The following is a 13894-nucleotide window of genomic DNA, read 5'->3' as shown; positions in this document are numbered from 1 at the left end:
TTACTTGTATTACCCGGTTTTGTGGACAGTTGTGAAGTATTTCCGAAAGGATAGTTTTAGCTGCCGTCTATGTCAATAGCCTACACACCTGAATTTCCTCAGCTTCTCTCGACTTGCGCCATCTAGTGGCTCTAATGTGCCATTCAGTAAAATTTTAACCTAATATAATTATAATTCACCTAAAATTATATCAGTGTAGTGAAGAAATATCACAGTTTATATACTGTATCAGGGACTTGGACAATCGGGTACATTAACAATCAATAGTGGCTCAATAAGTAACATTTAATAAAATGTATTGGATGTTTTTTTTTTCATAATCTAATGGATCAGGTTTTTAAACACTGTAATTTTCATCACAAAACCAGAATATGCTTTACATAAACTACACATACTGTGCATTAACTTCCAACTACATCAGATGCGTTGGACATATTTAACAAATACAACAAACTCAAACCCATTTTTCATCTATCAAAAAAGCAGCACTCTTAAACGGTAAATGACCTGTAACCATATTGGATGTAAGTATAAAACATTTTTTCTTTCTTCTTGGACTAGGGGCATGGGCTTATTTTGTAGTTTGTGTATCCGTACAGGTGCTCAGCAAACACACCTGTAACTCCATCCCACTAAATAGTGAGAGGCTCCACCTGGTGGTACAACCGGGTACCACAGACATTCCCATCAGGCTCAGCTGTACTTTGTGGCAATCCACCGTGATGTCACCCAATGGTTTGTGAACTGCTGTTTTAAAGCCTCAAATCTGGCATTTTGGTGTGAGCATCTTGTTTTTTTTGGTCCCAGAAGTGACCATATTTGGATGAGCTGGGGAGGAGCGAAGGAGAAATCTGACTGAAAATGAGGACACTATTCCCCTCCACCTTTTCCAGAAACCTGACTGCTCCCCAGGCATGTCAATCAAACCAGCCACACCCCCAAACGTACCTCTCTTTGAGGCCTAATATCTAATGTATTATGGAATTATTTTCAGAAGCACCACGAGAACACTGATCATGAAAAATGTTTTGACTTTGTATTTAGTTATACAAGTTTATGCTTTTTCAATGGGACTCTTATGGAACCAGAGGTTTCTGCCACCAGCCCCTTGTGGCCCTTAGTTGTGTTGCACTTTAAAGCACTTCACATTTGGCCCGTAGGCTACATCCATTTTTATATACAATTAGCAAATGTTAATAGCTAACGTGCCACTGAACATGTGAACATGGTAAACATCAGCATGTTGTGTGTGTGATATGACAAACGACACGGTATGATTCCAGTCATGTTTTTAACCCTCCAACCCCAAATCATGCTCCATATTGGTCATTAAAGATCCAGATACTAATGATGGTGAGGAAGCTGACAACGATGAAGACGATGTACAAGCCGAACAGCAGACGGTCGACCACTATCCCGATCATTAGCCATTCATCCGAGGTTTTGGACCCCTGGAAGTATTTGTCCATCTCGGCTCGGATGGCTGCGAGATCCCTGCTCAGCTTCCTCAGTTCGTCCAGGGCCGGCTCCGCAGGGGGTTTTACCGGAAGTGTGTTATCGGAGATGCTGTGGTGAAGACCCCCTGAGATGTTTGTGGCACAGACATTCATTGCTGCCTCTGAGAAAAACAAAATAACAGCTTGTCAGGATTTCTAAGGCCTGGGACACACTGCCTGCCTGCAGTGTGCGTTGCCCGTTGCTGCGTGGCGTGTTTTAATTATGGACGTCCACGTTAACAGATTAGAGCAGCTGCGTTGGACACTGCCCCGCATGTGCGGTGCGTCATTTATCAAATGGAACCGACGCCTATTTTAAAGCGTGCCGAGCCGGTTCCCAGCAGAAATATACAGGGAAATGATCTGTGATCGCATGAGCACTCTCATGTCGACACTTTAACCGGTACCGGAGGGGGTTTTCCCGCTGCTCTCTCCTCCCCCCCTCTCTCTGTATCGCTCGCCCGTCTCGGCGTGAGAGCACCTGTGTGTCTGTGCGTCTCGCCTTGAACGAGGGTAAACAAAAATCACCTGTATGCTGACAACTCATCACTTGTCAGACCTAAAATTCTCCACACCGATGGCCATTATGAAAGAGAAACATTGAATCAGTGGTAGTACCCTGCAGGCTGACATACAGCAGGTGTAGATACACAGGCAAGCAACCTGTCCCAGTAACTGATTTAAAAGGAGGTAAAAAAAAAAATAAGCAGTAACAAACACTCTTGCAGTATTTCGTAAAAACTTCAGAGTTTGTTTAAAATTGACAGGAAACGACACAATATTATTTTACTGAAACTCAACATTTTGTCCATTAAATGTCTTTATTCAATTTCTAAACTTGGTTCAGGTTAGTCTTGCGCTGTAAATGTTATAATAATACTAGAAACAGTTTACCTTTAGCGGATGGGTTGAGGGAGAGTGTGATTCGGTTGCTCTTTTCTTTTGGAGGGAAACAAACAACAACAGCTAGATAACGTAACACGAGGACGCTGAGCCAGTGAGGCACGGCGGTGTATTGGCCGGAGCGGAACTGGATGTTTGTGATGAACACCGTCTCCAACAGGCTGATCACCATCAGGGCGAGACTGACGGAGAAGAAAACATCTGCAGGAAACAACTGAGGTTCAGTACTTCAATGTTCAATACCAATGCCACTATCGTAATTTCCAGTCTTGTATTGGTGGTGATCTTGTTCATAAAATGATGTTTGTTTGACAACTGGAGAAACCTGCTATTCATTTCCTTGTTCACAGGAATCTGACAGTGACCAGGTTTCCGATCATCTGCTTGGAGGAGTATCTTTGACACTCGAACCAGATCATAACCAAAGTAAACACTCACTGGAGCGTTATTATAGAGGGTAGAGTCCAGGGGCGACTCTTTACTGACTTTAAATTATAGAGCTGCTGTGGAAGATCTAGTTTTAAAAGACTGTTTATTTAAAAAAAAAAAAAAGTTTTTATCTTTGATAATTTGAAAACCTCGCTCTTATTTGACACATCTGTCTCTCAAATGTTGGACATCAGTGCTGTATAGTTAACAGAACAACGCAATCTCGTTTCAGAAACAGCGGAGTCACTGGAACTACTTTCCAATGAGAAACTTGTCTCTATCCACCACAAACTGTAGACTTCCCTTTGAAAACGGTGACTCTTTCTTCAGCAGAAAGTGGTCCCTGATTTATTCTGCCACCACAATACAAAGAAGGGGGAATGAAATTCAATTTGTGCTGCTTGCAGCAAAATGAAATGTGATTTCACAACAGTAGCACTTCTTTCTGGAATCAACGTCCCAGTTACTCTGGCAGCAGTTTTCACACATTTTACTAAAGAAATAGTCCGATAATAAACAGTTAACGCCTGCCACCCTTCCTGACATGTTTGTTTCCTTTACACAGGTGTCACTCACTGATGAGAGGCGTCGTCTCCCCGGTGACCGGCAGCAGGTCGTTCATGATGAGCAGGAAGACGGTGTAGCCCAGGATGAGGGTCATCTTGAAAGAGGATCGGTCCACACTCTGTGGAGGCAGCAGGAAGCTGAAGAGGTCCACCGTGACGAGGAAGCAGCTGGGGAGCAGGAGGTTCACCACGTAGGTGGTCGGTCTGCGTTTCAGAATGATCTTTGGAAAGAGAGACAGGTACGGAGCCTTGAGCCAGTTGATTGTGGAAATATAACATAGACACTATAGCCATGATTAATTCATATAATTCAAAAGAATTGATTAGATGACAATACAATAAAAAGCACTTACAAAGTATTTGATCTCGGAGTAACTCCCATCTGTTAATTCCAGATCGGAATTAACGACATTGATTTCTGCGAGCTCCCACTCCCCACTGGTCTGCAACACATCTCTGGACTCCGCAAGGATATACTCAGCTGTCTCACTTTGAATCATCCTTATGTCCGTAGCTTTGACAACATTTAATAGTTTTGTTTGTGAGTTATGAGATGCGCTAAAAAGTATCAACGTGTCAAATGATGAGAATACAAATATGTGTTTAATTTTGAGGCAGACTTACCAAAGTGTAGATATGATCCAAAGGTCAGCGAGCAGTTCTGGATATCAAAGGGGAAAGTGTAGATCACTAATTTGCAGGAACTGACCACTCTGATGGGCTTATCATCATACACATATCCTGTGTTGTCCAAGTAGACGTAGGGAGTTTCAGGAGATTTCGCCTCATCCATGCTGAAAAAGAACAGAACAGAATAACAAAACATTTCAGTTTTTAATCGCTGAATTTACAAATGAAATCAATTTTGTATTTTGGTAGAAAATGTTTTAAGTGGCAAAAAAAAAAATATCATAACACCGTCTTGCATAGATATCTGTTCTCTCAGGGTTAAGGGATCTTTGATTGATTTTTAAAGTGCTGGCGTTTTAGGATTTTTACTTTAAACCTGCGGTGGGGAACTTTTGCCTTCTCCTTCTCCCAGCTGACTAGCACGGGAATGTCTCACCAGACACTAGATATAAAAACGCTGTAAACCTTGAAATGCAGATAGACATAAGAGAGTTGTCTGGCAAGTCGTTGTGTTGCGGTCGTGCATTTATATGTAGAGGTCTCTCACTACGGTTTAAAAGCTTATTTCTCTAATTTCGACGATAATTTCAAAAAGCTCACAAAAGCATTAAAAAAAAATGCTTCAAACCTACAACTCTGCGATGTGGACGTCTGGGATCCAGAGGTTTTCCCGAAGGACGGAGACTCTTTTAGTTCCACATTCCTTCTCATCCCAGCTCAGTCCCTCTATTTGCCACTGCTACAGCGAACAGAGAAAAACCAGTGTGATGCACGACATGTCAACAGTTATAACTGTGTTACTGCTGTAACAGTGACAAACATAACATTTAATTTCAAATGTTCATTTTGGTTAATAATAACCTGATAATGATAAACATTAAAAACATATTTGCACCATGCATTTCAACCTTTTTTTAGACACAAGTTCATGAATAACAATCAGTACATTATGCATCAATTATTATTTTATTATAAACATCCTACTGCTCTCTCTGTATAATTCACAAATTTATGCCTTTGGCCTGGTGTTGTTAAATAAGACAAGTGGATTCGATTATCATCCTACAAACAATTGATGTAATATGTTATAATCTAATCATTTTGGCTTTAATCAGTAAAACACTTATTTATGACTCCACTAGTGTTTTTCTACGTGCTCTAAAAACGTACCAGGACTTGCCACAAGACTGTAGTCAGGGTTTGGGATTTGTCATCCTACAGATGAGACGTATTTAGAATTAATATTAATTCACAGGAAAAATTCAAATGTGCGTGAAAATGTAAAGACTGTGTAGACTCACCACTCCTAAAATTCCCACCAGGGTGATGCTGATGTTTATTTTCATTGGAGTCGCAAAGCTTTTCACGGGAGGGACCAGTTTATTAGGGAATACATTCTTTTCAAGTTGCTCAAACAGGGAGGCAAGAGTTGGGCTGGTGCAGTTCCAAGCTGTCACGAAACCTGAGTTCACAAAGAGAAACGGAAAACAAAATTCCCAGTTTGTCTCACTGTATGCCCAGCAAAGCATTCCGGTTTAGTCCTTTTTATTTGGTGTGCACACAAAAGCCTTGTAGGTTTTTGTTTGTCAGCTGTGCACGATGTGAGGGCACAGGGAAGCTGAGAATGGATGTGATGATTTCAAATCTCAAAATCAGAAGTTCATTATCATGTGTTCCCGTAATGACTGACTATATTGAAAAAATAAAAGCCGTCACAAAGGATGTTGAGATGCACTTTAATGTTCTGTCAGTAAATCCAAAGGTTTTATCAATACAGTCATTATTAAAGTGACCCGTGACCTGTAGGAGAAAAGATGTACCCCTGGTTCAGGTTGGAGTTAGGCTGGGATGCTTTGTTACATCTCTCTCTCTTCCTCATTTCATGTCTTCTCTCAATGCTCTACTATCAATAACAACACCCCATAATACCCAATAAACTAAATATAAGCATTACTTTAAATAGGGTGCCTTGTACTAAGGTAACTTAAAATGTTTTTAAACTAGATTTTTTTGGGGGGGTAAAATAAAATCAGGAAATAAGGAATTAATAGAAAACAAGGAATCTCATTGAAACTATAAAACAATTTTTATAATTGTACCGTTTACCTGTTATAGAACATATTTAGTCCAACATCCGGTGCGTAATTAAAGGGAGCTGTTAGCATACATTAAAATATTTGTTGTATTAAATAGCTACAAAAATGTTTTATGTTTTATATAAAGCAAGAAAATGCAATTCCTGTATTTCACTTTAGTTTGTCATTCGGTAAGACAAACCATAAGTTAATTATAAATAAAACCCAATCATTGATTTCTATTTGAAAAACTTTACAACTACAGCACATCAGAAGTCACTAAAGTAACTTTTGATCTAGTTTTGTTGATAGTAAAAAAAAAAAAAAAAAATCCTCTCATCTTACCGGGAAGCAGCAGGGAACAGACGAGGATGAGCTCAGCAGGCTTTATATCTGACATTTTCAGTCTCAGTTAATACGTAATTATTATCATGACAAGTGCCTCGAATTACAAAGTAAAAAAAGTCAGCAATTTTCCCCCTTCGGATGGAAATGTTCTGCTGAATCCACGCGAAACTGTCACGAAGTGAAATGTGTCCTCCAGAGGCTGATGTTAACTCGCAATATGATGCACTGCAGCATGTCTACAGCTTCTGGGGAGTTCCTATTTGCTCGCAGAGATCCACACATCTGATTATTGTATTTACATAATGATTCACAACAGGTTTTTAAATCATCTTGAGGTGGATTTGTATTGACAGATGAAACCAAAGCAAACAGGGCAGCACGCACTTAGCCCGACTTCATTCAAGTTATTTATTGTTGCATTACAAGAAGCAGAATGAACCAATGCCAATTAAGTAAAAGTCTCCCATCATGCACAAAAAGCCTGACGTGTTGTTAAATTAGTTTCTTTATTTATTACAAAAGATTTTAAGAAGAATTTAGCCCAAGTTGGAACATACGGGGTCTGAGAACATGGTAAAGAAACGGCAATGATTTAACAGTAACTGCTTTTTAATTTTGTCATTTAGACATCCTTGTTCCCAGGCCTGCTTCACACCCGAACCATGTCCAGCTAGGACTGCCTGATCCAGAGGCACCACATGGAGATGATGACCAGGGCGTAGAAGGTGATGAGCAGCAGATAGATGCGGAAAAGCAGGAAGTCGAGAACATATCCTACATGGCACCACTGGCCCTGAAGCTCGCTTTCCTTCTGCAGGGAGATGAGGTGAGCGCGGAGGTCGCCCAGGTATTGACAGATCTGCTGCAGTTCAGGCAGAGCAGCTACACCTGGCAGCAAAATGTTACAATCAATTAAAACAGGTTTTACTGTACAAACTATTTCTTACGTGGAGATTAGTTCTGACTAAATATGGAGTAGCGGTTGTGTAGTTTAGTGAACCTTCGGACAAAGTTAACACGAGCCTATATGACTTGTTTAAAGATTAAAAAAGTAATATGGTTGACACGTTTGATTCAATTGCGTTTAAAAAAAAAAAGAAAAAAGAAAAATTCAGTATACCTCAGATTACAAAAATAATTGATGAAATGACCACATACTGTCATTTAGCTTTGCATTATCAGGTATTTTGTCATACGTTATTAACAAATAAACAACCTACATTTCACTTTCATGTTGTTTGACCTCCTAAAACTATGATTTTTGGAAGCTATATTAAAGCTTGCAATGCTGCAGTGATTGTAGATTGTTTTTGATTGAGCAGTTACTTCTAGCTATTTCTCAGAATTTCTAATAATCCCTAAATTTTAAGTAAAGAAATAATCTGAAATGTGCTGAATTTTGGAAGGACCAACAGTTGGTGTAAGGCTGTTGCTGTAAATTACATTTATGAAGCCAAATCCTGATTTATACAGTTAATTACTGGCTGGACACACCAACATCATTCTCGGGTTTTTCAGTATTTTTCTTGAGATTTTCTGGACCAACTGATCTTAATGTCTTAAAATCACAGATTGTCTGTCATTTCTCTTCACGTAGTTGAGCAGTTCTTGCCATGATAATAGTTTATATAGATAGATATAGATTATAATAGTAGGCAGATAGGGCTTTTTTTTTTTACTGTATATCAACACAACTAATGGTCTCATGTACATTAAGAAGGCAAAAGATTCCACCAATTATTTTGAATAGATTAATATCTCATTATTTTGTTTCAATAAATGACTTCAATTTAAGTTTAATATAATTTCATTGAGCAGCTGCAGCTGTTGATGTAAAAACTGATGACAGAATAGTGTTCGTCACACACAGGGTCAGTTTGATCACCTGTGTTGGTGGTTGGCTGCTGATCAGGTGCTTCACCGGCTAGTTGGATGGTCGAGGGGCCTGAACTGCCATTTGAGCTTTCAGGTTTGTCCTGCTGCGGCACAGAAGGAGGCCGAACATCCTCCGGCCAGCGGTAGCAGATGAGCGTGGCGATATGTTTGAGAACGACCACTCGAACCCAGTTTGGAACCTCCTGATACTTCATGGAGCTGTGGTGGAGGACATTGGTGATGATGACTGTCTCCAGTAGACTGATGACCATGAGGGCCAGGCACACCGAGAAATAGATACCTGGATTGACAAAAGAAAGCACATGTACATTTAAAGAGGTCAGAGGTAAAACTTTTAAGAGGTTCACAGAGTTGTTGGTCAGATGACCTCGCCATTACTTTCGCAAGGTACTCATGATTTGAACTTTTTTCTCCTCTGGTGGCATGTTTTTTCAGAGCCCGCTGGTGTCACAGTGATACACACAAGGTGCTTTCAGTTCAGGATTCAAACCGGGCGGTTAAGTTTAGGAAAAGATCTGGGGTTTAAAAAAAAATATATTTTTAAGTTATTTTACATATATTACTGATTTATATATGTTTGGTTGGTTTACTTACCAACTTAAAATAAATCCATTTTGACTCTTTCTTGTGGACTAATTTGTCTCCTGGGTTAAAGTCCCATGTTTTCATCCAGCCAGCCATCCCCACCCTCCTCTCTATGTGGGCTCTCTTTACACTCCTCCACCTGACTAGTTTCTTTGAATCTGGTGGTGGTGGCACTAATCCCAAAGGCCATCTTCTGCGGTTCTCTGTAAAACTGAGGAGTCAGTGAATTTGTAAAAACTGCAATATGTGACACCCTGAGAAACAGAACTCACCTTTTAAAAACTCACCTTCAGGACTGGACTTTTTGGAGCAGTTACTATCTGTTTCTAACGGTTATATTACCTATTTGTATAATAAAAACTGTATTTTGCACCAGTCAATGTTTGTGTGCAGACTGACCTATGATGGGAGTGCCGTTTGCTGTGCTGGGCAGCAGGTCGTTCATGATGAGCAGGAAGACGGTGTAGCCCAGGATGAGGGTCATTTTGAAGGAGGCGCGGTCGACGCTGTGAGGCGGCAGGTAGAAGGACAGGATGTCAATGAGCATGAGGAAGGAGCTGGGGATCAGCAGGTTGACCACGTACAGCACTGGACGCCGCTTTATGACCACCTGGTGAGCAAGAAAAAAACTTTTAATGCATTTTTATGGACGCATAATCTTGTGTTCAGAATAAGTATGCACATTCTTTTTGCTCTGTTTCTGGTCTCTAACAACTCCTGAGATAAATACCTGACTTGTTACCTGCTACACTCTGCGCTGTGATGGAGTCTCTAACTGTGTCTGTGTGCTGCTTGGTGCTGAGATGGTAGAGTACTGTGAGGTTTTAGTGCTGTGTTTGTTTTGCCTGTTGCAGCTGAAAAAGGTGCCATAGAAGCAGTAAGAGAGAAAACGATCAGCTTAAACATATAAAGCTCCATGAAGATGAGGTGATAATTCTCTGAAGGTTCATTACTATGAGCCACCCATTTATTGTTGCCTTGTTTTCACTTTATCATGTGATATGTTGTTATTGTAAATGTATTGATCAAAGCCATTTTAAAGGAATAACTTGACATTATGAGTAATACATTTTTCTGCTATTTTTCAGAGATAGATGACAATATTAACACCAATCTCATGTCTATATGTTAAAGGCTACAGCCAGCAGGAAATGAGTTTCCCTTTGCAGAAAGAATCACTTTGGCTCAGCAATCTCGGCTACATATTTACAGATACAGACACGTAAGAGAATACATTTCAAACTATAACTCTAACAGAAGCGTTTATTGCTGCTGTACAATGTCTGCTATCCAGATGTTTTATTTAATGCCTTTATATTTGCAGATGCAAACTCAATGAACGCATCTCTCTCTCTCACCCAGAAGGTGATGATATCCCACTCGTCAATCCCAAACTGAAGGATGGAGGTCTCTCCTATTATGTCCACCAGCTCCCACTCTCCGCTGGCTTCCAGGTAACGCTTTGAGTTTCCAGACATCTCCTGAAAGGTCAGGGCTGGACTGACTCTTACATCCCGTACTGTGAGAGAGAAAAACAATGACAGAAGGCTGACCAGACAGATCTACAACACGGTCTAACCAACCTAAATAAGTAAGTTCGTTAAATGCTGAATGAGTCTTATTTAGTACAAACTTATTTTCTCTCTGCTTCCTTTCATATTCGTTTGTATTCCCTTTGCATAGCCTCTGTTGACTCTGCTTTGGATTGTGTTTGTCGAAGCTAATCGATGAGTTCATGTTAGTGCGGTTGTGTAAATTAAAAAGCCCTTTCTTACTGGTGTGCATGTAAGAGCCAAATGTAAACGTGCAGTTCTGCACGTCAAAAGGGAAACTGAAGATCTCCAGGTTGCAGGATGAGACGAGCCGCAGCATCCTGTCCCAGCGGATGTGACCTGTGTGGTTAACGTAGACGTAGGGACACGTTTGGGAAACGTCATCGTCCACGCTGGGAGGGTTGGAGGTGGAGGAATGAGGAAAAATGAAGAGGAAGACAGTGACAGAACATAGAGGTGGTATTTCAATTATTGAGGGTAAAATCACTTTTAGACTTCATCAGTTTTTCCTCTTCTCCCTTGTTGCATGTTGGATTCATAGACATTTCTGGTTCTGAGGAAACTGGGAGAGTGTAAGGCTAATCCTGGACCTCTCTACCCTCTAAATCAACTTCTGGGATATGTAGATCCCAGATCTTGAACAATGACTTCACTCCCTGACAGCCTGCCACGTCTCATGTCTTCAACACAAGAGTTGACATAATGTCCAGAGGACCACAGCCCGTGGCAACCTTGTGCATCATTTAAGCCACCAGCAGACCTTTCTGCATTCAGGGACATACTGCCCCGTTGACTTAGGATGAGCGATGCCTCTTCCAGTGTCGCCTCTCTGGGGCTTATGTGTGTGTCAGCACCTCAGGGAGCAATAATGAAGTCGCCATTTTGGTATCTTGAAAGTGTGCCAGGTTGTATCTGCACCAAGGGTCTTTGGCTGGTCCCTGGCTTGTTAGCAGCTCTTAGGTGTGACCTCCTCTGGTCCAGATCTGTGTCAGCACCACTTGTTTGCAACCTAATAATTTATCACTCCTCAATGCTGGCCACTATTCAGATGAGCCACTTAATGCCTATAAGGTTGATTGTGCCGAGTTGGTGCAAAGCTTGAACACACACATTGCACTTTCACAAGATTGTACAAGATTTTCATCCATGACGAGTCTTAACTTACAATTCATAAACAATGATGTCAGGAGACCAGAGCTTCTTAACAGGAAGAGAAATCCGAGTGACACCATCACACTCGTCAGGGTCCCAGACCAGGAACTCGTGCTGCCAGTGCTGCAGAGAGTTAATCAGAAATAATGCATTGTTAAACTTAAAAAAAAATCTGATTGGCTGTCAGTTCATAAAGTCTGTATTTATTTCTGCCGTGGTTGCATAAATTTGATCAGATTACATCACTTTTGCATGTATTTTTTATACGTACCTGTCTCAGCCACAAGAAAGTAGTCAGTATCTGTGTTTTCTCATTCTGAAATACAAAAAATCAGACAAACCTAGTTAGACGATGATTCCTACCACTCAAAATTGGTTAACGTGAAGCTTAAATGCAATATAGAAACTCACCACCCCGAGGACGGCGTACAGGGTGAAGGAGATGTTGGTGATGGTGGGGTTGCTGAGGTTCACAGCTGGCCTGAAGGGTTTTAGGTCAAACACAGCCTGCATGGACTCATGGGTCGGGCCCCTGGAGCCTTCTTCACAAGACAGTTTACTGTAACATAAAGTCACTAAGCAGAGAAAGAAAGCATATTAAAACCCTTCAGCAAATGATTGAACAAAAATGTTTATCAACCATAAAGTTATTTAAATATCAGATAAAAATCAGCCATAGTTATATGGAACAGAAGATGAGCTTTAAATAATCATAGTATCATTAAACTGGAGCCCAAACAGTCAGACTCATTAAGTAGTGCTGATGTTGATTTTGACTAATTCTGTTTTAAAATAGACAATACACAAAGACATCCACTGAATACTTTAACATGTTCCTCAAACATTACTTGCTCCTTGAATTAGCTGAAAGACGCCTTTATTTTGAATACAACAGACAATGTTGAATTCGCAAAACAGAAAAGATGTCATGATATCGTTATAAAACAAGAAAGATTTAAACCTGAAACAGACGGGATAATCTATTACAATGATTATTTCTGGAATTAAAGCAGTATTCCTTATTATTAAGGAACCTTTTCAGTTGCATTAAAAAATAAACTAAAAAAAGTAATAAAGTAGTGAATAAAAGCAGGTTATCATTACCTGACATCAAGAATAAGGCTGCAATGAAGCTGATACTCTGCTGAGACAGACTCATGCCGGCTGTTTGTGATGGACTAAATCTTCTCCACCAAAACAGATCTAATAATGCACAAAGAATAGCTCCTCCTGGCAGTGCGCGCACACACACACACACACACACACACACACACACTGTACACACATTGTATTTAGAGGCATATTGTAATGATGAACATTAGTTCTCTGGAGATGTACTCCCACCACAACCGCTACATGCTGAACCTCAAACTATAACATAAGCCCAACCAAACAGAGTGAAAACGTAAAACTAAGCCTTGTGAGAACCAACTTTTTGAACCCTGGTGTTAGATTGTCCGGTTCGTGAACTGTCAGACAGACTATTCAGTACAAGCAAACACACAACTGAACCAATTACAAAAAGATAAAGAGACATTCAGTTCCCCCAATAAATATAATCTTGGATATATTTTTTCTGGCAAAAGATTTTAACCATGCAAATAATTGCGCAGGCAGACTATCCATTTCCTGTGAATAGATATAAATGAGTTGAAATGCAAAACACATAAGATGTGCAGACACGTCAACAACACACACAGGGAAGCACAGAACTTGTTCTTTCACACCTCCGGTAACCATTCACCCATCGTATTTTTCAACACCTCCAGCAAAGGGAGTTCCAGTCTGTTCCGTTCTCAAGTGCTCTGGAGAGGCTGCTGAACAATGTACTTACGCTGTTTTAAAAACCTGTGACTCAGTGATGCCCCAAAAGCACCCTCGAGTACACTATGACGTCTTTTAGGCATCTCGGTTATCTGTCACTGAATCAGTCAAATGAATCAAAATAGATAGGTTAAAAAGTCAGCCCTCAATTCTGTTGTGTATAATTCATCGTGAGAGCAGATTTCTGTATGGAGCGTCGGTGTCGCAACATACCTGATTTGAAAAGATTTCTTACACAGAAAAACATCTCACAAAAACACAAGCTAAATGCAGCTGGACGTCCCCCATTTGTTATTTTTTTCTCAAGCACCACATGTGTCATAACTTGTCATATAAAATACTATAACATGTTATGATTAATTTTAGGTTTCTACGATGCAAACAAATCAAACTTTTGCTGGTGAACAATATCATTGTGTGTTTGTGTAATTTAAATC

At 40.3% G+C, this 13894-nt stretch overlaps 1 protein-coding gene across 1 annotated transcript; it reads right to left on the bottom strand.

The window, feature by feature from the left end:
• Positions 1 to 241: 241 nt before the first annotated feature.
• LOC138200642 (uncharacterized) lies at positions 242 to 12146 on the bottom strand. Its single transcript, XM_069153522.1, has 17 exons — positions 12045 to 12146; positions 11905 to 11949; positions 11647 to 11756; positions 10704 to 10873; positions 10287 to 10447; positions 9328 to 9538; positions 8333 to 8623; positions 7128 to 7335; positions 7005 to 7009; positions 5326 to 5486; positions 5195 to 5239; positions 4657 to 4763; positions 4019 to 4188; positions 3748 to 3908; positions 3405 to 3615; positions 2391 to 2600; positions 242 to 1618 (listed from the first exon to the last, which is right to left on the bottom strand). Exons 1-17 carry the CDS (start codon positions 12144 to 12146, stop codon positions 1311 to 1313), a joined length of 2676 nt encoding a protein of 891 aa, XP_069009623.1. The 3' UTR covers positions 242 to 1310.
• Positions 12147 to 13894: the final 1748 nt, after the last annotated feature.

Source organism: Embiotoca jacksoni, unplaced genomic scaffold, assembly GCF_022577435.1.
Source record: "Embiotoca jacksoni isolate LCO1_2020_lvr unplaced genomic scaffold, fEmbJac1.0.p SCAF_19, whole genome shotgun sequence".
NCBI classification, from domain to species: Eukaryota; Metazoa; Chordata; class Actinopteri; family Embiotocidae; genus Embiotoca; species Embiotoca jacksoni.
This window is presented reverse-complemented; position numbering and strand designations above follow the sequence as displayed.

Bases quoted from the DNA above. Each gene is read 5' to 3' on its own strand.
- LOC138200642 (XM_069153522.1), bottom strand. From the start codon at position 12,146: ATGCAGGCTGTGTTTGACCTAAAACCCTTCAGGCCAGCTGTGAACCTC. The intron at 11,757-11,904 runs GTACGTATAAAA...AACTCTCTGCAG, and splicing joins CTTTCTTGTGGCTGAGACAG to CACTGGCAGCACGAGTTCCT. The intron at 7,336-8,332 runs GTGATCAAACTG...TTTTGCTGCCAG, and splicing joins GCAGCCAACCACCAACACAG to GTGTAGCTGCTCTGCCTGAA.